This window comes from Emys orbicularis, chromosome 11, assembly GCF_028017835.1.
Source record: "Emys orbicularis isolate rEmyOrb1 chromosome 11, rEmyOrb1.hap1, whole genome shotgun sequence".
Lineage (NCBI taxonomy): Eukaryota > Metazoa > Chordata > Testudines > Emydidae > Emys > Emys orbicularis.
The window spans coordinates 78327254-78344588 of NC_088693.1; the positions used below are offsets into that span (position 1 = coordinate 78327254).

The window sequence follows — 17335 nt, forward strand, 5'->3', positions numbered from 1 at the left end:
GCCCTTAAAGACCAAGTACGGGCTTTGGAGGCCAGGGTGGCGGAACTGGAGGAGCTAAGGGAGGCAGACAGGTATGCTGATGAGGCTTTCCGGGACACTGTAGATTTGTCCCGCCTCCTGTCAGACAGCCCCTGCACTGTTAAGGAGGATGAAAGGCTCAGGGAAGGAGAGCAGTCAACGGGAGCAGAGGGAAACCTTCCCATAGTTGGGACCCTCCTTCCAGATGATGTTGGAGTATCCTCTTGCACTGAGGTTACCTCTCTGGGGGAGGGAAATCCAGTCATTAGGAAAAGGCAGGTGTTAGTAATGGGAGATTCGATCATTAGAAACATAGATAGCTGGGTTTGTGATGATCGGGAGAACTGTATGGAGACTTGCCTGCCTGGTGCGAAGGTTGCAGATCTCTCGAGGCATCTAGATAGACTTATGTGTAATACTGGGGTGGAGCCAGTGGTCATGGTACATGAAGGTACCAATGACGTAGGGAAAGGTAGGAGAGACGTCCTAGAGGCCAAATTTAGGCTGCTAGGAAAGAGACTGAAATCCAGAACCTCTATGGTGGCATTCTCAGAAATGCTTCCAGTTCCATGCACAGGGCCAGGTAGGCAGGCAGAGCTTCAGAGTCTCAATGCGTGGATGAGACGACGGTGTAGAGAGGAGTGGTTTAGATTTATTAGTAACTGGGTAAAGTTCTGGGATGGGGGAGCCTATACAAGAAGGATGAGCTCCACCTAAACCAAAATAGATCCTCACTGCTGGCACTTAACATTAAAAAGGTCGCAGAGCAGTTTTTAAACTTAAGAGATGGGGGAAAGCCGATTGCTGCAGCGGAGCACGTGGATCAGACAGAGACTTCTCTTAGAGGAGAGTCTATTGACAGAGGTTCTCTAGGTTCTAGTCAGGAGCAGAGGATGGAAGAGAATAATGTAAGGGTAAGATCAGACGAGAAACATCCACATAAAAAAGAATCTGACATCAGAAAAGGGCAGACAAATAAACAGTGACAAGTTTTTAAAGTGCTTGTACACAAATGTTAGAAGATGGGTGAACTAGAGTGCCTTGTGTTAAAGGAGGATATTGATATAATAGGCATTGCAGAAACCTGGTGGACTGGGGACAATCAATGGGACACAATCATTCCGGGGTACAAAATATATCGGAAGGACAGAATAGGTCATGTGGGGGGAAGGGGGGGGGGGAGTGGCACTATATGTGAAAGAAAATGTAGAATCAAATGAAGTAAAAATCTTAAATGAATCCACATGTTCCATAGAATCTCTAAGAAGAATATAACAGTAGGGATCTATTATCGACCACCTGACCAGGACAGTGATAGTGACGATGAAATGCTAAGGGAGATTAGAGAGGCTATCAAAATAAAGAACTCGATAATAGTGGGGGGATTTCAATTATCCCCATATTGACTGGGTACATGTCACCTCAGGACGAAATGCAGAAACAGAATTTCTCAATACTTTAAATGACTGCTTCTTGGAGCAGCTGGTACAGGAACCCACAAGGGGAGAGGCAATTCTTGATTTAGTCCTGAGTGGAGCACAGGATCTGGTCCAAGAGGTAACTATAACAGGACCGCTTGGAAATAGTGACCATAATATAATAACATTTACCATTCCTGGGGTGGGAAGAAAACCTCAAGAGCCCAACACTGTGGCATTTAATTTCAGAAAGGGGAACTATGCAAAAATGAGGAGGTTAGTTAAACAGAAATTAAAAGGTACAGTGACTAGAGTGAAATCCCTGCAAGCTGCATGGACACTTTTTAAAGACACCATAATAGAGGCCCAACTTAAATGTATACCCCAAATTAAAAAACACAGTAAAAGAACTAAAAAAAAGACCCACCGTGGCTTAACAGCCATGTAAAAGAAGCAGTGAGAGATAAAAAGGCATCTTTTAAGAAGTGGAAGTCAAATCCTAGTGAAGTAAATAGAAAGGAGCATAAACACTGCCAAATTAAGTGTAAAAATTTAATAAGCCAAAAAGGAGTTTGAAGAACAGCTAGCCAAAAACTCAAAACTTAATAACAAAATGGTTTTTAAGTACATCAGAAGCAGGAAGCGTGCTAAACAACCAGTGGGGCCCCTGGACGATCGAGATACAAAAGGAGCACTTAAAGACAATAAAGTCATTGCGGAGAAACTAAATGAATTCTTTGCTTCAGTCTTCATGGCTGAGGATGTTAGGGAGATTCCCAAACCTGAGCCGTCCTTTGTAATGTAACGCCAATATTTAAAAAGGGCTCTAGAGGTGATCCCGACAATTACAGACCGGTAAGTCTAATGTCACTACCGGGCAAATTAGTTGAAACAATAGTAAAGAATAAAATTGTCAGACACATCGAAGAACATAACTTGTTGGGCAAAAGTCAACATGGTTTCTGTAAAGGGAAATCATGTCTTACTAACCTATTAGAGTTCTCTGAAGGGGTCAACACACACGTGGACAAGGGGGATCCAGTGGACATAGTTTACTTAGATTTCCAGAAAGCCTTTGACAAGATCCCTCACCAAAGGCTCTTATGTAAATTAAGTTGTCATGGGATAAGAGGGAAGAACCTTTCATGGACTGAGAACTGGTTAAAAGACAGTGAACAAAGGGTAGGAATTAATGGTAAATTTTCAGAATGGAGAAGGGTAACTAGTGGTGTTCCCCAAGGGTCAGTCCTAGGACCAATCCTATTCAACTTATTCATAAATGATCTGGAGAAAGGGGTAAACAGTGAGGTGGCAAAGTTTGCAGATGATACTAAACTGATCAAGATAGTTAAGACCAAAGCAGACTGTGAAGAACTTCAAAAAGATCTCACAAAACTAAGTGATTGGGCAACAAAATGGCAAATGAAATTTAATGTGAATAAACGTTAAACAATGCATATTGGGAAAAATAACCCCAACTATACATACAATATGATGGGGGGCTAATTTAGCCCAACTAATCAGGAAAGAGATCTTGGAGTCATCGTGGATAGTTCTCTGAAGACGTCCACGCAGTGTGCAGCGGCAGTCAAAAAAGCAAATAGGATGTTAGGAATAATTGAAAAAGGGATAGAGAATACGACAGAGAATATCTTATTACCCTTATATAAATCCATGGTATGCCCATAACTTGAATACTGCGTACAGATGTGGTCTCCTCATCTCAAAAAAGATATATACTGACATTAGAAAAAGTTCAGAAAAGGGCAACTAAAATGATTAGGTGTTTGGAACGGGTCCCATATGAGGAGAGATTAAAGAGGCTAGGACTCTTCAGCTTGGAAAAGAGGAGACTAAGGGGGATACGATAGAGGTATATAAAATCATGAGGGGTGTGGAGAAAATGAATAAGGCAAAGTTATTTACTTGTTCCCATAATATAAGAACTAGGGGTCACCAAATGAAATTAATGGGCAGCAGGTTTAAAACAAACAAAAGGAAGCTCTTCTTCACACAGCGCACAGTCAACTTGTGGAACTCCTTGCCTGAGGAGGTTGTGAAGGCTAGGACTATAATAGGGTTTAAAAGAGAACCATATAAATTCATGGAGATTAAGTCCATTAATGGCTATTAGCCAGGATGGGTAAGGAATGGTGTCCCTAGCCTCTGTTTGTCAGAGGGTGGAGATGGATGGCAGGAGAGAGATCACTTGATCATTACCTGTTAGGTTCACTCCCTCTGGGGCACCTGGCATTGGCCACTATTGGTAGACAGGATACTGGGCTGGATGGACCTTTGGTCTGACCCAATATGGCCGTTCTTATGTTCTTAAGACCTCTCGTCCATGTCTCGTGGCCTTACTCAACATGGCTGAAGCAGAAAACCGACTCTTGCAGTAGCCAGCAGTTGTGATTACTTTGTGGCTTGCAGGGAAGTGCATTGAGGAGTGTTTCTTTTATAAAAAAAATTAACTTTGCACCACAAACAATGTATGCACGGTCAATGCTACCTGTGCTTTGTATTCTTTGCAGCTGAAACCTGGTCCGTTGGCGCTTCCTCCACCCCGGGACAGAGACTTTCCCAGATTAGAAGGCGGACAAAGACGACTTGGGAGGACATGTTCAATTAATTAATGCGCGACTCAGAGTGACAAGACAGGAGCTCAGTGCATGGAGGATTACACTGTCCAACAACCTGCACAAGGACAGGGAAGACAGTAGAGCATGCAGGGAACAAGAGCGTGCCTCGCAGGAAGAGATGCTGTGGATTATGAGGGAGCAATCAGACACATTGAGGCATCTGGCTTAGGTTCACGAAAGGCAGCTGGATGCTAGAGTCCCTCTGCAGCCTATGCTGAACCTGATGCCATCATTGCCAAGTTCCACATCCTCCTCTCTCAAATGTCCTATGAAGCCGGGGGGGAAAGTTCGGTATCCCTTGCACTCAACTCCAGGGGAAGGTACAAGGTCCAGCAGGCGGCTATTCCCATACCTTTGATTGTTACTGCAGTGCAACTGTAAGCAAACTGTCCTTGTTTCTCCCCTCACCTAGTGTTATCAGCCCTTTAGCCCCAGGTTATCTTACTTTTCTTTGCTGTCTCTGTGTGTTTGCGAGTATAATAAAACTTAACGGATTGAGGAGAAAAGGCTCTTTATTCATTCAGCACACTATGGTTAGTGGAGGTGGAGTTTATAGGGGAGAAAATAGAATGAAGGGGACAGCTTAGTAAGGAACAACACAGATAAGCGTCACATTACTGTGGATCATTGCTGAAATTGATTTTCAAAGCGTCACGGAGATGCAGAGCCCCTAGATGTGCTCTCCTTATTGCCCTGGTGTCTGGCTGTTCAAAACTGGCTGCCAGGCGATCTGCCTCAATCCCACACCCTGCCAGAAACTTTTCTCCTTTTGTTTCAGAGATAGGACAGTTACCTGTTCCGTAACTGGCGTTCTTCAAGGTGTGTTGCTCCTGTCTATTCCACAGTAGGTGTGCGTGCTCGCCACGTGCACCGGTGCCGGAAGTTTTTCCCTTAGCCGTACCCGTACTGGGGGAGCACCGTGGCGACCCCTGGAGTGGCGCCTGTATATCGCGCTATAAGGGGAGCCACGGGCTCCCCCCACCCTCAGTTCCTTCTTGCCGGACAACTCCGACAGAGGGGAAGGAGGGCGGGGTGTGGAATAGACAGGAGCAACATCTCGAAGAACGCCAGTTACGGAACAGGTAACTGTCCTTTCTTCTTCGAGTGATTGCTCCTGTGTATTCCACAGTAGGTGATTCCAAGCAATATCTGCTGGAGGTGGGTAGGAGTTCACGAAGGTTCGGGACAAAGTACCGCCCTGCTGAATCTAGCATCATCCCTAGACTGGGAGACGATCGCATAATGCGAAGTAAATGTGTGAACTGAGGCCCAAGTGGCTGCCCTATAAATGTCTTGGATAGGGACATGGGCGACGTAGACAGCTGATGAGGCCTGAGCCCTCGTAGAGTGTGCCCTGACGATCAGTGGTGGGGGAATCCCTGCCAAATCATAGGACGTGCGTATGCACGAGGTGATCCAGCGGGAAAGCCGCTCAGTGGAGATAGGCTGCCCCTTTGCCCGCTCGGCCGAAGCAATAAAGAGTTGAGAGGACTTCCGGAATGGCTTAGTCTGATCCAGATAAAAAGCTAACGCCCTCTGCACATCGAACGTGTGGAGGCAGCGTTCCTCATTAGAGGAGTGGGGCTTGGGACAGATCATGGGAAGGAAGATGCTCTACTCCATATGGAAGGCGGAGACCACCTTCGGGAGGGACGCCGGGTGTGGGCGGAGCTGGACTTTATCCCTATGGAAAACCGTATAGGGGGGTTCTGAGGTTAAGGCCCTGAGCTCCAAGACACATCGGGCCGACGTGATCGCCACGAGGAAGGCCACCTTCCACGAGAGGTGCGACCAGGAACACGTGGCCAGAGGTTCAAAGGGGAGCCCCGTGAGACGGGACAAGACCAGGTTGAGGTCCCATTGTGGCACGGGGGGCCTGGCATACAGGAACGAACGGTCAAGACCCTTCAGGAAACGGGAGGTCATCGAGTGGGAGAAGACCAAGTGGCCTTGCACCAGCGGGTGAAAGGCCAATATGGCCACCAGGTGCACCCTGACCGAGGCAGGTGCCAGTCCCTGGGCCCTAAGGGATAAGAGGTAGTCCAGGATAAACTGGAGAGGTGCGGCGCAGGAGGACACTCCCCGCTCACTCGCCCACCTGGACCACTTCGCCACGTACGTCTGAAGCGTGGACGGTTCCTGCTTTCCAGGAGGACTCGCCTTACCTGCTCCAAACACCTATTCTCCTCCTCATTCAGCCAAAGAGCAGCCACGCTGTCAGGTGAAGCGCGGCCAGATTGGGATGGAGGAGGCGCCCCCCCATCCTGGGAGAGGAGGTCCGGGCGGAGCGGTAGCGCCCTCGGGGGGGGCGGCTAAGAGGCGTAGGAGGGGCCCGTACCAGTGCTGACGGGCCCACGCCAGGGCTATGAGAATGACTTTCGCTTTGTCCACCTTCACCTTCCGAAGGACCTCGGCGATGAGGGGGAACAGGGGAAAAGCATATAGGAGCTGGCCCGACCAGCTCAGGAGGAACGCGTCGCAGATCGCGCCTTCCCCCATCCCTCCCCGGGAGCAGAACCGGGGGCAACGCCAGTTCTGACGGAGCTTCCCACTCTTGGAAGAGCCGGTGAGCGACCTCGGAGTGGAGCGACCACTCGTACTGGGGGGAGAAGACCCTGCTGAGGCAGTCCGCTTGCGTATTGCAGACGCCCGGGAGGTGAGCCGCCCTCAGGGAGATATCGTGGGCTATACAGAACTCCCATAGGTCCAGGGCTTCGCGGCAGAGGGCTAGGGAGCGAGTCCCGCCTTGCCTGTTGATATAGTACATGGCGGCGGTGTTGTCCGTGAGGACTCTGACCACCTTGCCGTGGAGGTGCGTGAGGAAAGCCACGCACGCCAACTGAACCGCCCTGAGCTCCTTGACGTTTATGTGAAGGGGCAGGTCCGGGGCCAACCACGTTCCCTGGGTTTGCACATCCCCCGTGTGGGCTCCCCAGCCGAGGTCCGATGCATCGGACACCAGGTCTATGGACGGGTTGGCCTCCCTGAAGGGAACCCCTTGCAGCATATTGCTCGGGCAGGACCACCATAGGAGGGAAGCCAGTATCGGGGACGGGACCGTGAGAACCTTGTCCAGACCATCCCGAGCTTGGGAGAACTGAGAGGCCAGCCATATCTGGAGGGGCCTCATATGGAGCCTGGCATGGCGGACCACGTAAGTGCACGCTGCCATGTGTCCCAGAATCTGAAGACACACCCTCGCCGTGGTCACCGGGAAGGCCGTGACCAAGGCGATGAGATCCCTTAGGGTCTCGAACCTGGTCCAGGGGGAGAGAGGCTGTGGCCCTGGAGGAGTCCAGCAGGGCCCCAACGAACTCTATGCGCTGAACAGGCATTAATGTTGATTTGGTCTCGTTCACGACCAGGCCTAGATCGGCGCATGTTGAGAGGAGCAGCTCCACATGGGACTCCACTTCGAAACAAGACTTCCCCTTGAGGAGCCAGTCGTCCAGGTCAGGGAAGATTTGTACCCCCTCCCGCCTGAGGTAGGCCGCCACCACGGACGTACATTTTGTGAAAACCCTGGGAGCCGTGGATAGGCCAAAGGGGAGGACCGCAAATTAGTAGTGGTCCATCCCTACCATGAATCGGAGGAAGCGTCTGTGCCCCTCGAAAATATGGACGTGAAAGTATGCGTCCTGAAGATCCAGGGCTGCGTACCAGTCCCCAGGGTCCAGGGAGAGGATAATAGAGGCCAGGGACACCATGCGGAACTTGGAACGGGTTAGGAACCTGTTCAGGTCGCGCAGGTCCAGAATAGGCCTGAGACCCCCTTTCGCCTTCGGGATCAGGAAGTATCGGGAGTAGAACCCTTTGCCCTGGAACTGAACCGGTACCCTTTCCACCACCCCTAGGTGGAGCAGCTGATCCACCTCCTGACGCAGGAGGCGGACATAGTCCGGGTCCCCCGGGGCCATCATGGAGGACGGGTGATTTGGCGGGGGTGAGGTGAACTGCAACACGTAGCCCTTGGAAATGGTACTGAGGACCCATTGGTCCGAAGTTATGCGGGACCGCGCCCTGAGGAAGGCAGACAATCGGTTGCAGAACACAAACTTTATTAATCGGGGGGTCTCCCTGGCAACAGGCCCCCTGCAGATAGTCAAAACCGCCTCTTTCCCTGCCTCTTGCCCTTAGAGGGTCCAGGCTGTGGGGCAGAGCAGGACTGCCGCTGAGACCGACGCTTCTGGTCTCTGGGTTCTTTGTACGGAGGCTCATATCTGCTCCTCACAGGTTGAGCCACCGGAAACGATTTGGCCTTGTCCTTAGTCGAAGGGACATAGAGGCCCAAGGTCTGCAAGGTGGTGCGGGAATCTTTCATCCCATGCAGCCTGACGTCCGTCTGGTCCGCAAAGAGCCCCTTGCCTTCGAACGGGAGGTCCTGCATCAGAGATTGGGCCTCCGTCGACAGCCCGGACAACAGGAGCCACGACGTCCTGCGCATGGCGATCGCAGAAGCCATCGACCAGGCCGCTGTGTCAGCAGCATCGGATGCCGCTTGCAGGGCCAATTTAGCCGCCAACGACCCCTCTTCTATAAGAGCCTTGAGGTCCTTCCTGTCCCGGTCTGGGAGGAGGGGCTCAAATTTAGGCAGGGACTCCCACAGGTTGAAGTCGTACCTGCTCAGTAAGGCCTGGTGGTTGGCTACGCGAAGCTGGAAGCTAGCCGACAAATAAAATTTTCTGCCAAAGGAGTCCAGTCTCCTGGCGTCTTTGTTTTTGGGGGTGGGCATGGGCTGGCCCTGATGCTCTCTGTGGTTTACAAATTCCACAACGAGCGAGTTGGGTGCCGGGTGGGAATACAGGTATTCATGGTCCTTCGCTGGCACAAAGTATTTCCTCTCGGCCTTTTTAGAGATTGGGGCCAAGGAGGCGGGAGTTTGTCACAGGGAGTTTGAGATGTTGGCAATACCCTGGCGCAGAGGGAGACAGGACGTTAAAGAGGGAATCAGATGGACCCTCTATCTCCTCGGCCTGCAGCTGGAGGTTGGAAGCCACCCGCTTTAGCAGGTCCTGGTGCGCCTTGAAGTCCTCCTGCGGGACCGATGGCGGAGGCACCGCTATGGTATCGTCTGGTGCCGGAGAGAGAGCCCTCACAGAGTTGGGCGCCTCGGTCGGTGCCGGGGCGTCGAGACCGAGGTCAGAGTCCTGACGCGGGTCCACCAACAAGTGACCCGCCAACTTGTCCCGTGGGTGGCCGGAGGAGGCTGATGGAGCCTGGGACACTCCGGTGACCAAACAGGTCTCCGTTTAGGCTGGCACCGATGGCCACGGTGCCCACTGGCACCACTGTCCTTGCCACAGGGTCCCTTGCCATTAGTTTGGCTGAGCGCGCGATGGCAATGTGTGTCCCGGCGGAACGGCGCGTGCCGAGGATGGGTGGGCGGGTGCTGAGGCCAAGGTCGCCGAAGAACTCTCGGTGCCGCAGGAGCGGTAGGAGCGGTGTCTGTGACGTCGTCTCCCTCGGGACCGGGATCTCGACGACGATGAACGGTACCCATGCGACGAACTGCTTCGGTACGCGTGACGGCGACGCGAAGCCTGTTGTCCCGACGCCGAGGTATCCCGAGGGGAGCCTCTGGCGTAACATCTAGACGAGAGGGAGTTGGAACGGGAGCGCCGACGTCTGTCCCGTCGAGAGCGGCTCTGGTACCCACGTCTAGCAGGTGAGTGTTCCCGGTGCCTCTCTCAGTGCCTACGCTCGCTGGCAGGCGGGGTAGAGGTTCCCGCGACTCCCGTGCCGATGGTGGCCCGGATAGTCTGGCCGGCGTCGAGGGTGGCTGGGAGCTGTCAGAAAAGCGGCCGCTGCGCACCGAGCGGTGCGGGGAACGATCTTCGGAGCAGGAACTGTGGCTGCTCGGAGAGGTCTGGTGGGCACCAAAAGGGGGCTTGCCTCGCGACCTAGGGCCCGTACCCGTTTGCGAGTTCGGGACGGGCAGAGACAATGTCCTTCACAGCCTGCACAGCCTCCGGCGTTGACGGCATCCATACCGGTGGGGATGCCTGGGCCGACGGTACCGAGCTACTTCGCTCCACACGAGTCGGAGCCTTTGAGCCCGGGGGGGGATCGAGGGCTGTCCAGCGCGGGACCAGCCTCCCCCCTTGTCCTTATGGCGGCGGCATTGCGAGGCCGGACCCTTCCCTTGCTTTTTGGAGGGAGCGCAGTGCCGACTGGTCGAAGGGGCCTCACTACGTACCGACGACGCGGCTGCTGGCGCTGAGTCCGATCTGCGTACCGACGTCGGGGTCAGCGCCGACTCCATCAGGAGAGCTCGAAGTCTGAAGTCTCTCTCCTTCTTGGTTCTTGGCTTGAACGACCTGCAGATCTTGCAACGGTCGCTGATGTGAGTCTCACCCAGGCAGCGAAGAGTGAGGGTCGCTCCTGGGCATAGAACAGCGACAGGAGTCGCACGACTTGAAGCCTGGGGCACGGGGCATGCCCCAAGCCCACTCTAACAACTGAAGAACGATCTACAACAGTACCACTGAGGTCGAGAAGAAGGGCTGCAGCAGAGCTGGAGCACAAAGTTCTGACTACCTTCACTGGTGGCAAGAAGGAACTGAGGGTGGGGGGAGCCGTGGCTCCCCTTATAGCGCAATATACAGGCGCCACTCCAGGGGTCGCCGCATTGCTCCCCCAGTACGGGTACTGCTAAGGGAAAAACTTCCGGCACCGGTACACGTGGCGAGCACACACACCTACTGTGGAATACACAAGAACAATCACTCAAAGAAGAAATTATGGAGCACATAGCAGGCAGTAATAACAGTGTGGATACTGCTTTCACTGAGATCTAACCTATTAAGCAAACAATGCCAGCAGCCTTTTAAACGTGCAAAGGCACATTCCACCACCATTCTGCTCTTGCTCAGCCTATGGTTGAACTGGTCCTTACTGCTGTCCACGCTGCCTGTGTACAGCTTCATGAGCCATGGGAGCAAGAGGTAGGCTGGGTCTCCCAGGATCGATTGGCATTTCAACATGACCAATGGTTGTTTTGCAGTCTGGAAAGAAAGTTCCTGCTTGCAGCTTTCTGAGTTCCTAAAGATGCGCACATCATGCACCTTTCCCGACCATCCCATGTTGATGTCGGTGAAATGGCCCCTGTGATCCACCAGTGCTTGCAACACGATTGAGAAGTACCCCTTTCAGTTTATGTTCTCTTTGGCAAGGTGATCTAGTGGCAAGATAGGGATATGCGTTCCGTCCGCAGTTAGGGAACCCCATCGTGGCAAAGCCATTCACTATGTCCTGTGAATTGCCCAGAGACACTACCCTTCTTACCAGAAGTCTATTGATTGCCCTGCAAACTTGGATCACAACTGACCCCATGGTAGAGTTACCCACTCCAAACTGATTCCCCACTGACCGGCAGCAGTCTGGCGTTGCAAGTTTCCACAGAGCTATCGCTACTCGCTTCTCAACTCTCATTTTAGTATTGCTGAGCTTCAGGACTGGGGAAAGCTCTTCACACAGTTCCATGAAAGTAGTCTTACGCATTCAAAAGTTCTGCAGCCACTGCTCGTCATCCCATAGCTGCACAACGATGCGGTCCCACCAGTCAATGCTTGTTTCCTGGGCCCAGAAGGGGTGCTCCACAGTGTCAAGGTGACGCACGACTGTCACCAGCAACTGAAAATTGCTCCACTCCATGGCTTCCAGCAGGGCTGCTTGCCCGGCATCCATTGTTCTGCACGGTGGCTCCTGCTTCAACTGAGTAAATACTGCAGGATTAGGCGCGAGGTGTTTGTAATGCTCACAACAAAGTACAGCTGAGAGGGGTCCATGCTTGCCATGCTATGGAGTCTGTGCAGGTAGCCCAGGCTTAGGAAAAAAGAAAGGAAAAGGTTTGGCTTCTTTGCCATTGATTTCAGGGAGGTAGGGAGGTAAGTGCATCATGGGAGGCTAACGCCATGCTCCCATAACCATCTGCGCAAATATATTTTGGTCCCATAAGGCATTGCAAGACCAAGCCAAAATTCTACTCGCCTACATGCACTGAAGGATAGCTACCCACAGTGCAGCGCTCTGTGCATCAATGCAAACCCTGCTAGTGAGGATGCACTCCGCCGACACGAGCATAGCGGGGACACACAAGATCGACTTGCTTAAATCGGAGACTCGATGTCTTACATAAAATTGACTTAACTTTGTAACGTAGACATGCCCTGAGTCTGTTCAATTGCTCTGCGCTGACCTGAATGGATTATGCTTTAACCTTTATTTCTCTGTGCTAATCTATGAACTTCCAATGCTGTGGTCCAGTTGACTAATAAACCCTACTGTTTTGAAAATGCTGCTTGAGTGTCACTGTAAATACTGGGTGAAGTGCATTAGTCCCCGATGAGTGTACAAGTCTCTATTAGGAGTCTATCTCAGTTGGACTCACTGAACAGAGTTCACAATGTGAAGCATGATTGCTAAAGTCCAGAGGTTCAGCCTAAGAAGGCAGCAGTGATGCTGCATGGCCTACCCTGAAGGAAGAGTGAGACCTGTAAGGGATCTGGCACACTGAAGGGATTTCTCCAAGAGACTATTTAAAAACTAGACACTGCACCAATCCTGTGAATCTGCAACACCCTGTCATATAGTTGTATAGTATTTTTCATTTATAGAGCTCAAACTGCTTTCTTCAAGAAGTTGGGTAAAAGTTCCCCCTACTTTAACAAGGGAAAAACTGAGGCATGAAAATGTGAAGTGACTTCCTGAAGGTTTCACCTCAAGTCAATGGCAGAGCCATGAAAGCACCCAAAGCTTCTGCCTCTCAGTCCAGTTCCCCAACAAGTGGAGCATGCTTCCTCTGCACTGCAATAAACTGCACTACAAAAAAAAAAATCAAGCCATTAATTCAGGTTTAGTTTAGGAAGCCTGAAAATCACATTTAAACCAAATGTTAAAGAGAAAAAAGGGGAAGAAGGGATTTATATAATTTGCTGAGGTCAAGATTTACTAACTTTTTTCCCAGTTAATGTTCTGATCCTCATTTTCTGGTAACAGTTTTAAAAAGCCAGCACACACCTCATGTAACTGAAGCTGTAAACCATGGATCTGATCAGCTAGAAGTGAGGCCTCTTCCTGAATGTCATCCCGATTTTGCCTTGCCTGCTGAAGGTTACTGGTCAGCTGAGCTATTATCTCATTCCGTTCCTGGACAGCCGTCTCCAGCTCCTACATGAAACATTAATGCATCTTTAAAACCAGACTTTTGCAGCACTTTAGACACGTCAACCTTCATTAAAAACAAAGGAACTGGCTCTTTGCGTTGTACTTAAGGCATCAGTAAAACTTGCTCCACAGGAGCGGTCATCTTTCTGTGAAAAGTGCAAAGAAAAAAAAGTTTATCTTCCACTGATCTCAAAAGGTAAAGGAAGCCAATTTAGAACATTGTTTTTAGCAAATGCAAACATTTTAATAGGTAAAGGGTGAAACAAAAAGTGTAGAATTTCTACAGTAAGAAACTGAATCCTCGGTGCCCCCTTTATGTAAAAGACAGGCTGTACTGATCTAGGATGAATGGAGCAGAGATGTTCACCTCTCCTCATCCAAGTGAGAAAAAGCTAATGATTTGGGGTATGTTAATCCTATTCTATATTAATCTCACTAGCTTCTTTAAAGTTTTTATCATGACAGGAAACTTTTTGGTTTCCTACTCCTAAAAGGAAAAAGTAAGTCTGCAGCTATGGAGGAAGCAGGAAGACACTCTTCAAGCATGTGGGGTGCAGTTCATCTCCGTGTGGAAGTCCTAGAAACCAGGAGCCTATAAAGTGAACACAAACTCTCCCCCCCGCCCCACACACATTTACCCCATTTATCACCACTACCAGCAGCTCTGCAAAAGAAAAAAAAAATAGAGTACATGTTGAAACTCACTTTAAATGAGCACAGAACGACGATCTCCATTTGAAAAAAAAAAAAAAAAAAAGGAAGAGATGCTCCATATTATTTGAGCCTTTACCCAGAAACGCGGCAGGTAAACAAACCAGTCCGGCCTGCCAGGGGCTTTCCCTGAACAAGCAGCGGCCCTAGTTTGCGAACCACTGATCTACACAACATTTGATAGAGACAGTGGAGTTTTCATTAAACCTGGTTTTGAAATTTGTACAACAAAAGGTAATAAAGTACTGTTCCATTTGATTCTTGTTTGTAAACACAATGTAGAAAATTTAAATGGTCACATAAGAAAGTGAGTCCCTTTTCTCCACAATGCAATTCCAATTTTCTAAACTCCAGGTAACTGACCTCGTTAAATTTGGCTTACAATGACTGTAACTTCATGCCTTTGTAACTCCCAAAACTTTGCTTCCACAGAGCACTAGTCCTCAATTCAGAAAAGCTCTTACACTTAGGAGCTCTCCAGGATTGAAGCTATGTGGTGAGCCTAAATTATTTAAACCCCTAAAAAGGTTTCAGGAAACCAAAACAATAATGTTTTAAACCTGCCCAATCCAAAAGAACAAGAGATTTCTTTCAATATCAGATATGTTAACTATTGATACTTAAAAGAAAGGATTATATTCTGGAAGTTTTGTTGACTTCCTTTAATTTGGTGCACATTTAGGGGGGTGTTTTTTTCAGAGAGGAACCTCAAGATTGTATCCTCTTGCCAATTTGGATAATCAACAAGCCTCAAATTTTATGAAGATCTCAGGACACCTGAAACCTTAAAAATGAAGGTTTTGCAAAACCGGTTTGGTTTTGATACAAGAGGGGTCTGTCTTTTTCTTATAGTTGGCAACTTTTTATACCTTGCCATGCCAATAAAAGTTCAGTGAATTTATCTATTATTATTATTATATCTACTGCAGTAACACCTAGGAGCCCAGGCATGGACCAAGACCCCAATTTTGAATAGATATAACTTTCAGATAAATTTACACAGATTATAGTTTTACTAATAGTTGCCTCTATCAATGATATTTCATAGCATAGCATATTTGCTGCTGCTCTGTAATAATTTATGAATAGTATATCTTCTATTTGTCTGATTGTTGTAAGAATATTTACTGTACGCCTATACTTAGTTAATTCAATAGCAGGATTGTCAGCAACAGCACCCAAGAAGGGTTGATCCTGATACACACTTCCCTGCAATCACTTCATGACAATCATTCACTTTGATGCTCTGGCTCCTGACCCCCCTGAGAAATTCAAAATGGTTTTGTGCAGCTGTTCCAAGCATGTGAGCTGAGACAACAAAGAAATCTGTCTGGATTTGAAGACCATCTCTCAAAAGACAGACAAGAGAAAATGAGAAAGTGAACTCAGATTCCACAGTTGGGGTCACTGTATTCACCGCTAAGTCATAAGCTCCCAAGGGGAAGAACCGCAGGTATCAACCCCAGACAGACCAGTTGAGCAAGCATGACTGATAAACTGGGTCGCTGTTTGCAGTGTCCTGTGAAAGAATCTCAAGATTCCACCCCAGAATAGGTAAAGTCATGAGACCCAACACATGTGATGGTGCACTCAGAGACACCAGAGAAGGAGTCAGAGGTGCAGCTAGTCCTGTAACTGTGACACATATTACTTTGCTGTGGTATTTAATGAAGTTACACTGTTACCCATAACTCTGCTGGTAGCATCTTCAGTAAATACCCTTAAATTCAAGTTATCTGATTTTATTAATAGTACCTGAAGATGTGTAGCCCCACTATGCTGGGCAAGTTGTTCCAGTAAGTCATCCACCTCTGTAGTGAGTCTTTCAGTTGCTTCCTGTTTCTCCAGAAGTCTCTTTTCCAGCTCCACAATTCTAGTCCGACACATCTGGACACCAAGCTGACCATATTCCTTAATAGAACACAGAACATCTTTCTTCATAACAGAAAACGAATGGTATTTACTTAATAGTGTGACATTGTTACTTTAAATGTATGGCAAAATTATATTCCTATCTGGCATAATCTCTCTACTCATCCATCTTTATAAGCACATAGTACCTTACACCTCTACCTTTGGACCTCATTTCATGCAATATACTGAAATTTTAAACAGCAACATCTTTATTTTGAAAATTTACAAACAAGTATTTGAGAGAGAGAAAACACTTTGAAATGTCATGATGTATTAAATTTAATGGACCAAATTAACTCTTAAAAAGAGCAATGTGATTACATAGCCCCATTTGATGATACAGTCACACTCTACCACAACTTGGGGTTTAAATCTGATTTCCAGCAGCAAATTTTAAAAATGAACTGCAACTATATAACCAAAAATAAAGTTATTACATTTGATTATACTGAATTTCCCTAACCACCCCCCACAAGAAGAATTCAGGAATATTTTGTTAATTTAAAATTATATTAACAAGCACAGATAGAGTCAATCAGCGGCAAACAAATAACTCATGTTTAATGTACTGAAAAATAATAAATGCCTAATGTTCAATTATTGTTTGCATTGCACCACAAAACCAAAGAGATGTCTGAGATACATCGACCTAAACTCCCTCAAATTTTCATCACAACTTCAACCACCAGCACCCATCCATCAAAATCTCTCTGGAACACTCCCGCACCAGCATCAATTTCCTGGACACAACGATCAGCTTCAACAATGGAACCCTACAGACAAAAAACCCACAGATCATCACACTTAACTTCACAGATTTAGTAACCACCCAAAATGCACCAAGAAATCTGTTATGTACAGCCAGACGCTCAGATGCCACAGAATATGCTCCGAGGAGAAAATCCAGGTTACACACCTTCACACACTTGAAATCACCTTCACCAAACAAGAACACTCCACCAGAAGTAGATCACATCATGGAATGGGCCACCCAAATACCATGAGTAAACATGCTTCAATACAGGAAAAAAGCCCTCCAACCACACATCCCTAGTTGTCACCTAGCACCCCACACTGGAACCTACATCAGGTATCATTAAACAACCCACACTGGAACCTATATGGGGTATCCTTAAACAATTACAACCCATACTCAATGGGGACCAGATCCTGAAAGAAATCCACCTTTTCTGGCCTTCAAACTCCTCCCCCATCATCACAAGAAGCAAGCTCCCCACAGACTAGGACACATCAACTCAACTGCCAGAACAGATGCAAAACCTGCAGATGTATCTCCACAGCTATGATCATTAATACCCACCCCCCGCAATACACCTTTCAAGATCCATGGGCCCTACACATGCCTATCACAAAATGTGGTGTAACTCATCCGCTGCACTAAATACCCCAACAACTTATATAAATAATATAAATATTATTGCCCTTATATAAATCCATGGTTCGCCCACA

The 17335-nt window shown here is 48.5% G+C and overlaps 1 protein-coding gene across 1 annotated transcript in view; it reads right to left on the bottom strand.

Moving 5' to 3' along the window:
- Positions 1-17335, bottom strand: part of PCNT (pericentrin) — a 251434-nt gene that overhangs the window by 183155 nt on the left and 50944 nt on the right. The window contains exons 4-5 of the mRNA XM_065413237.1: positions 15707-15862; positions 13094-13243 (exon numbers count right to left, since the gene is read on the bottom strand). Coding sequence (XP_065269309.1) covers positions 13094-13243; positions 15707-15862 — 306 coding nt within the window. The remainder of the gene's footprint in view (positions 1-13093; positions 13244-15706; positions 15863-17335) is intronic.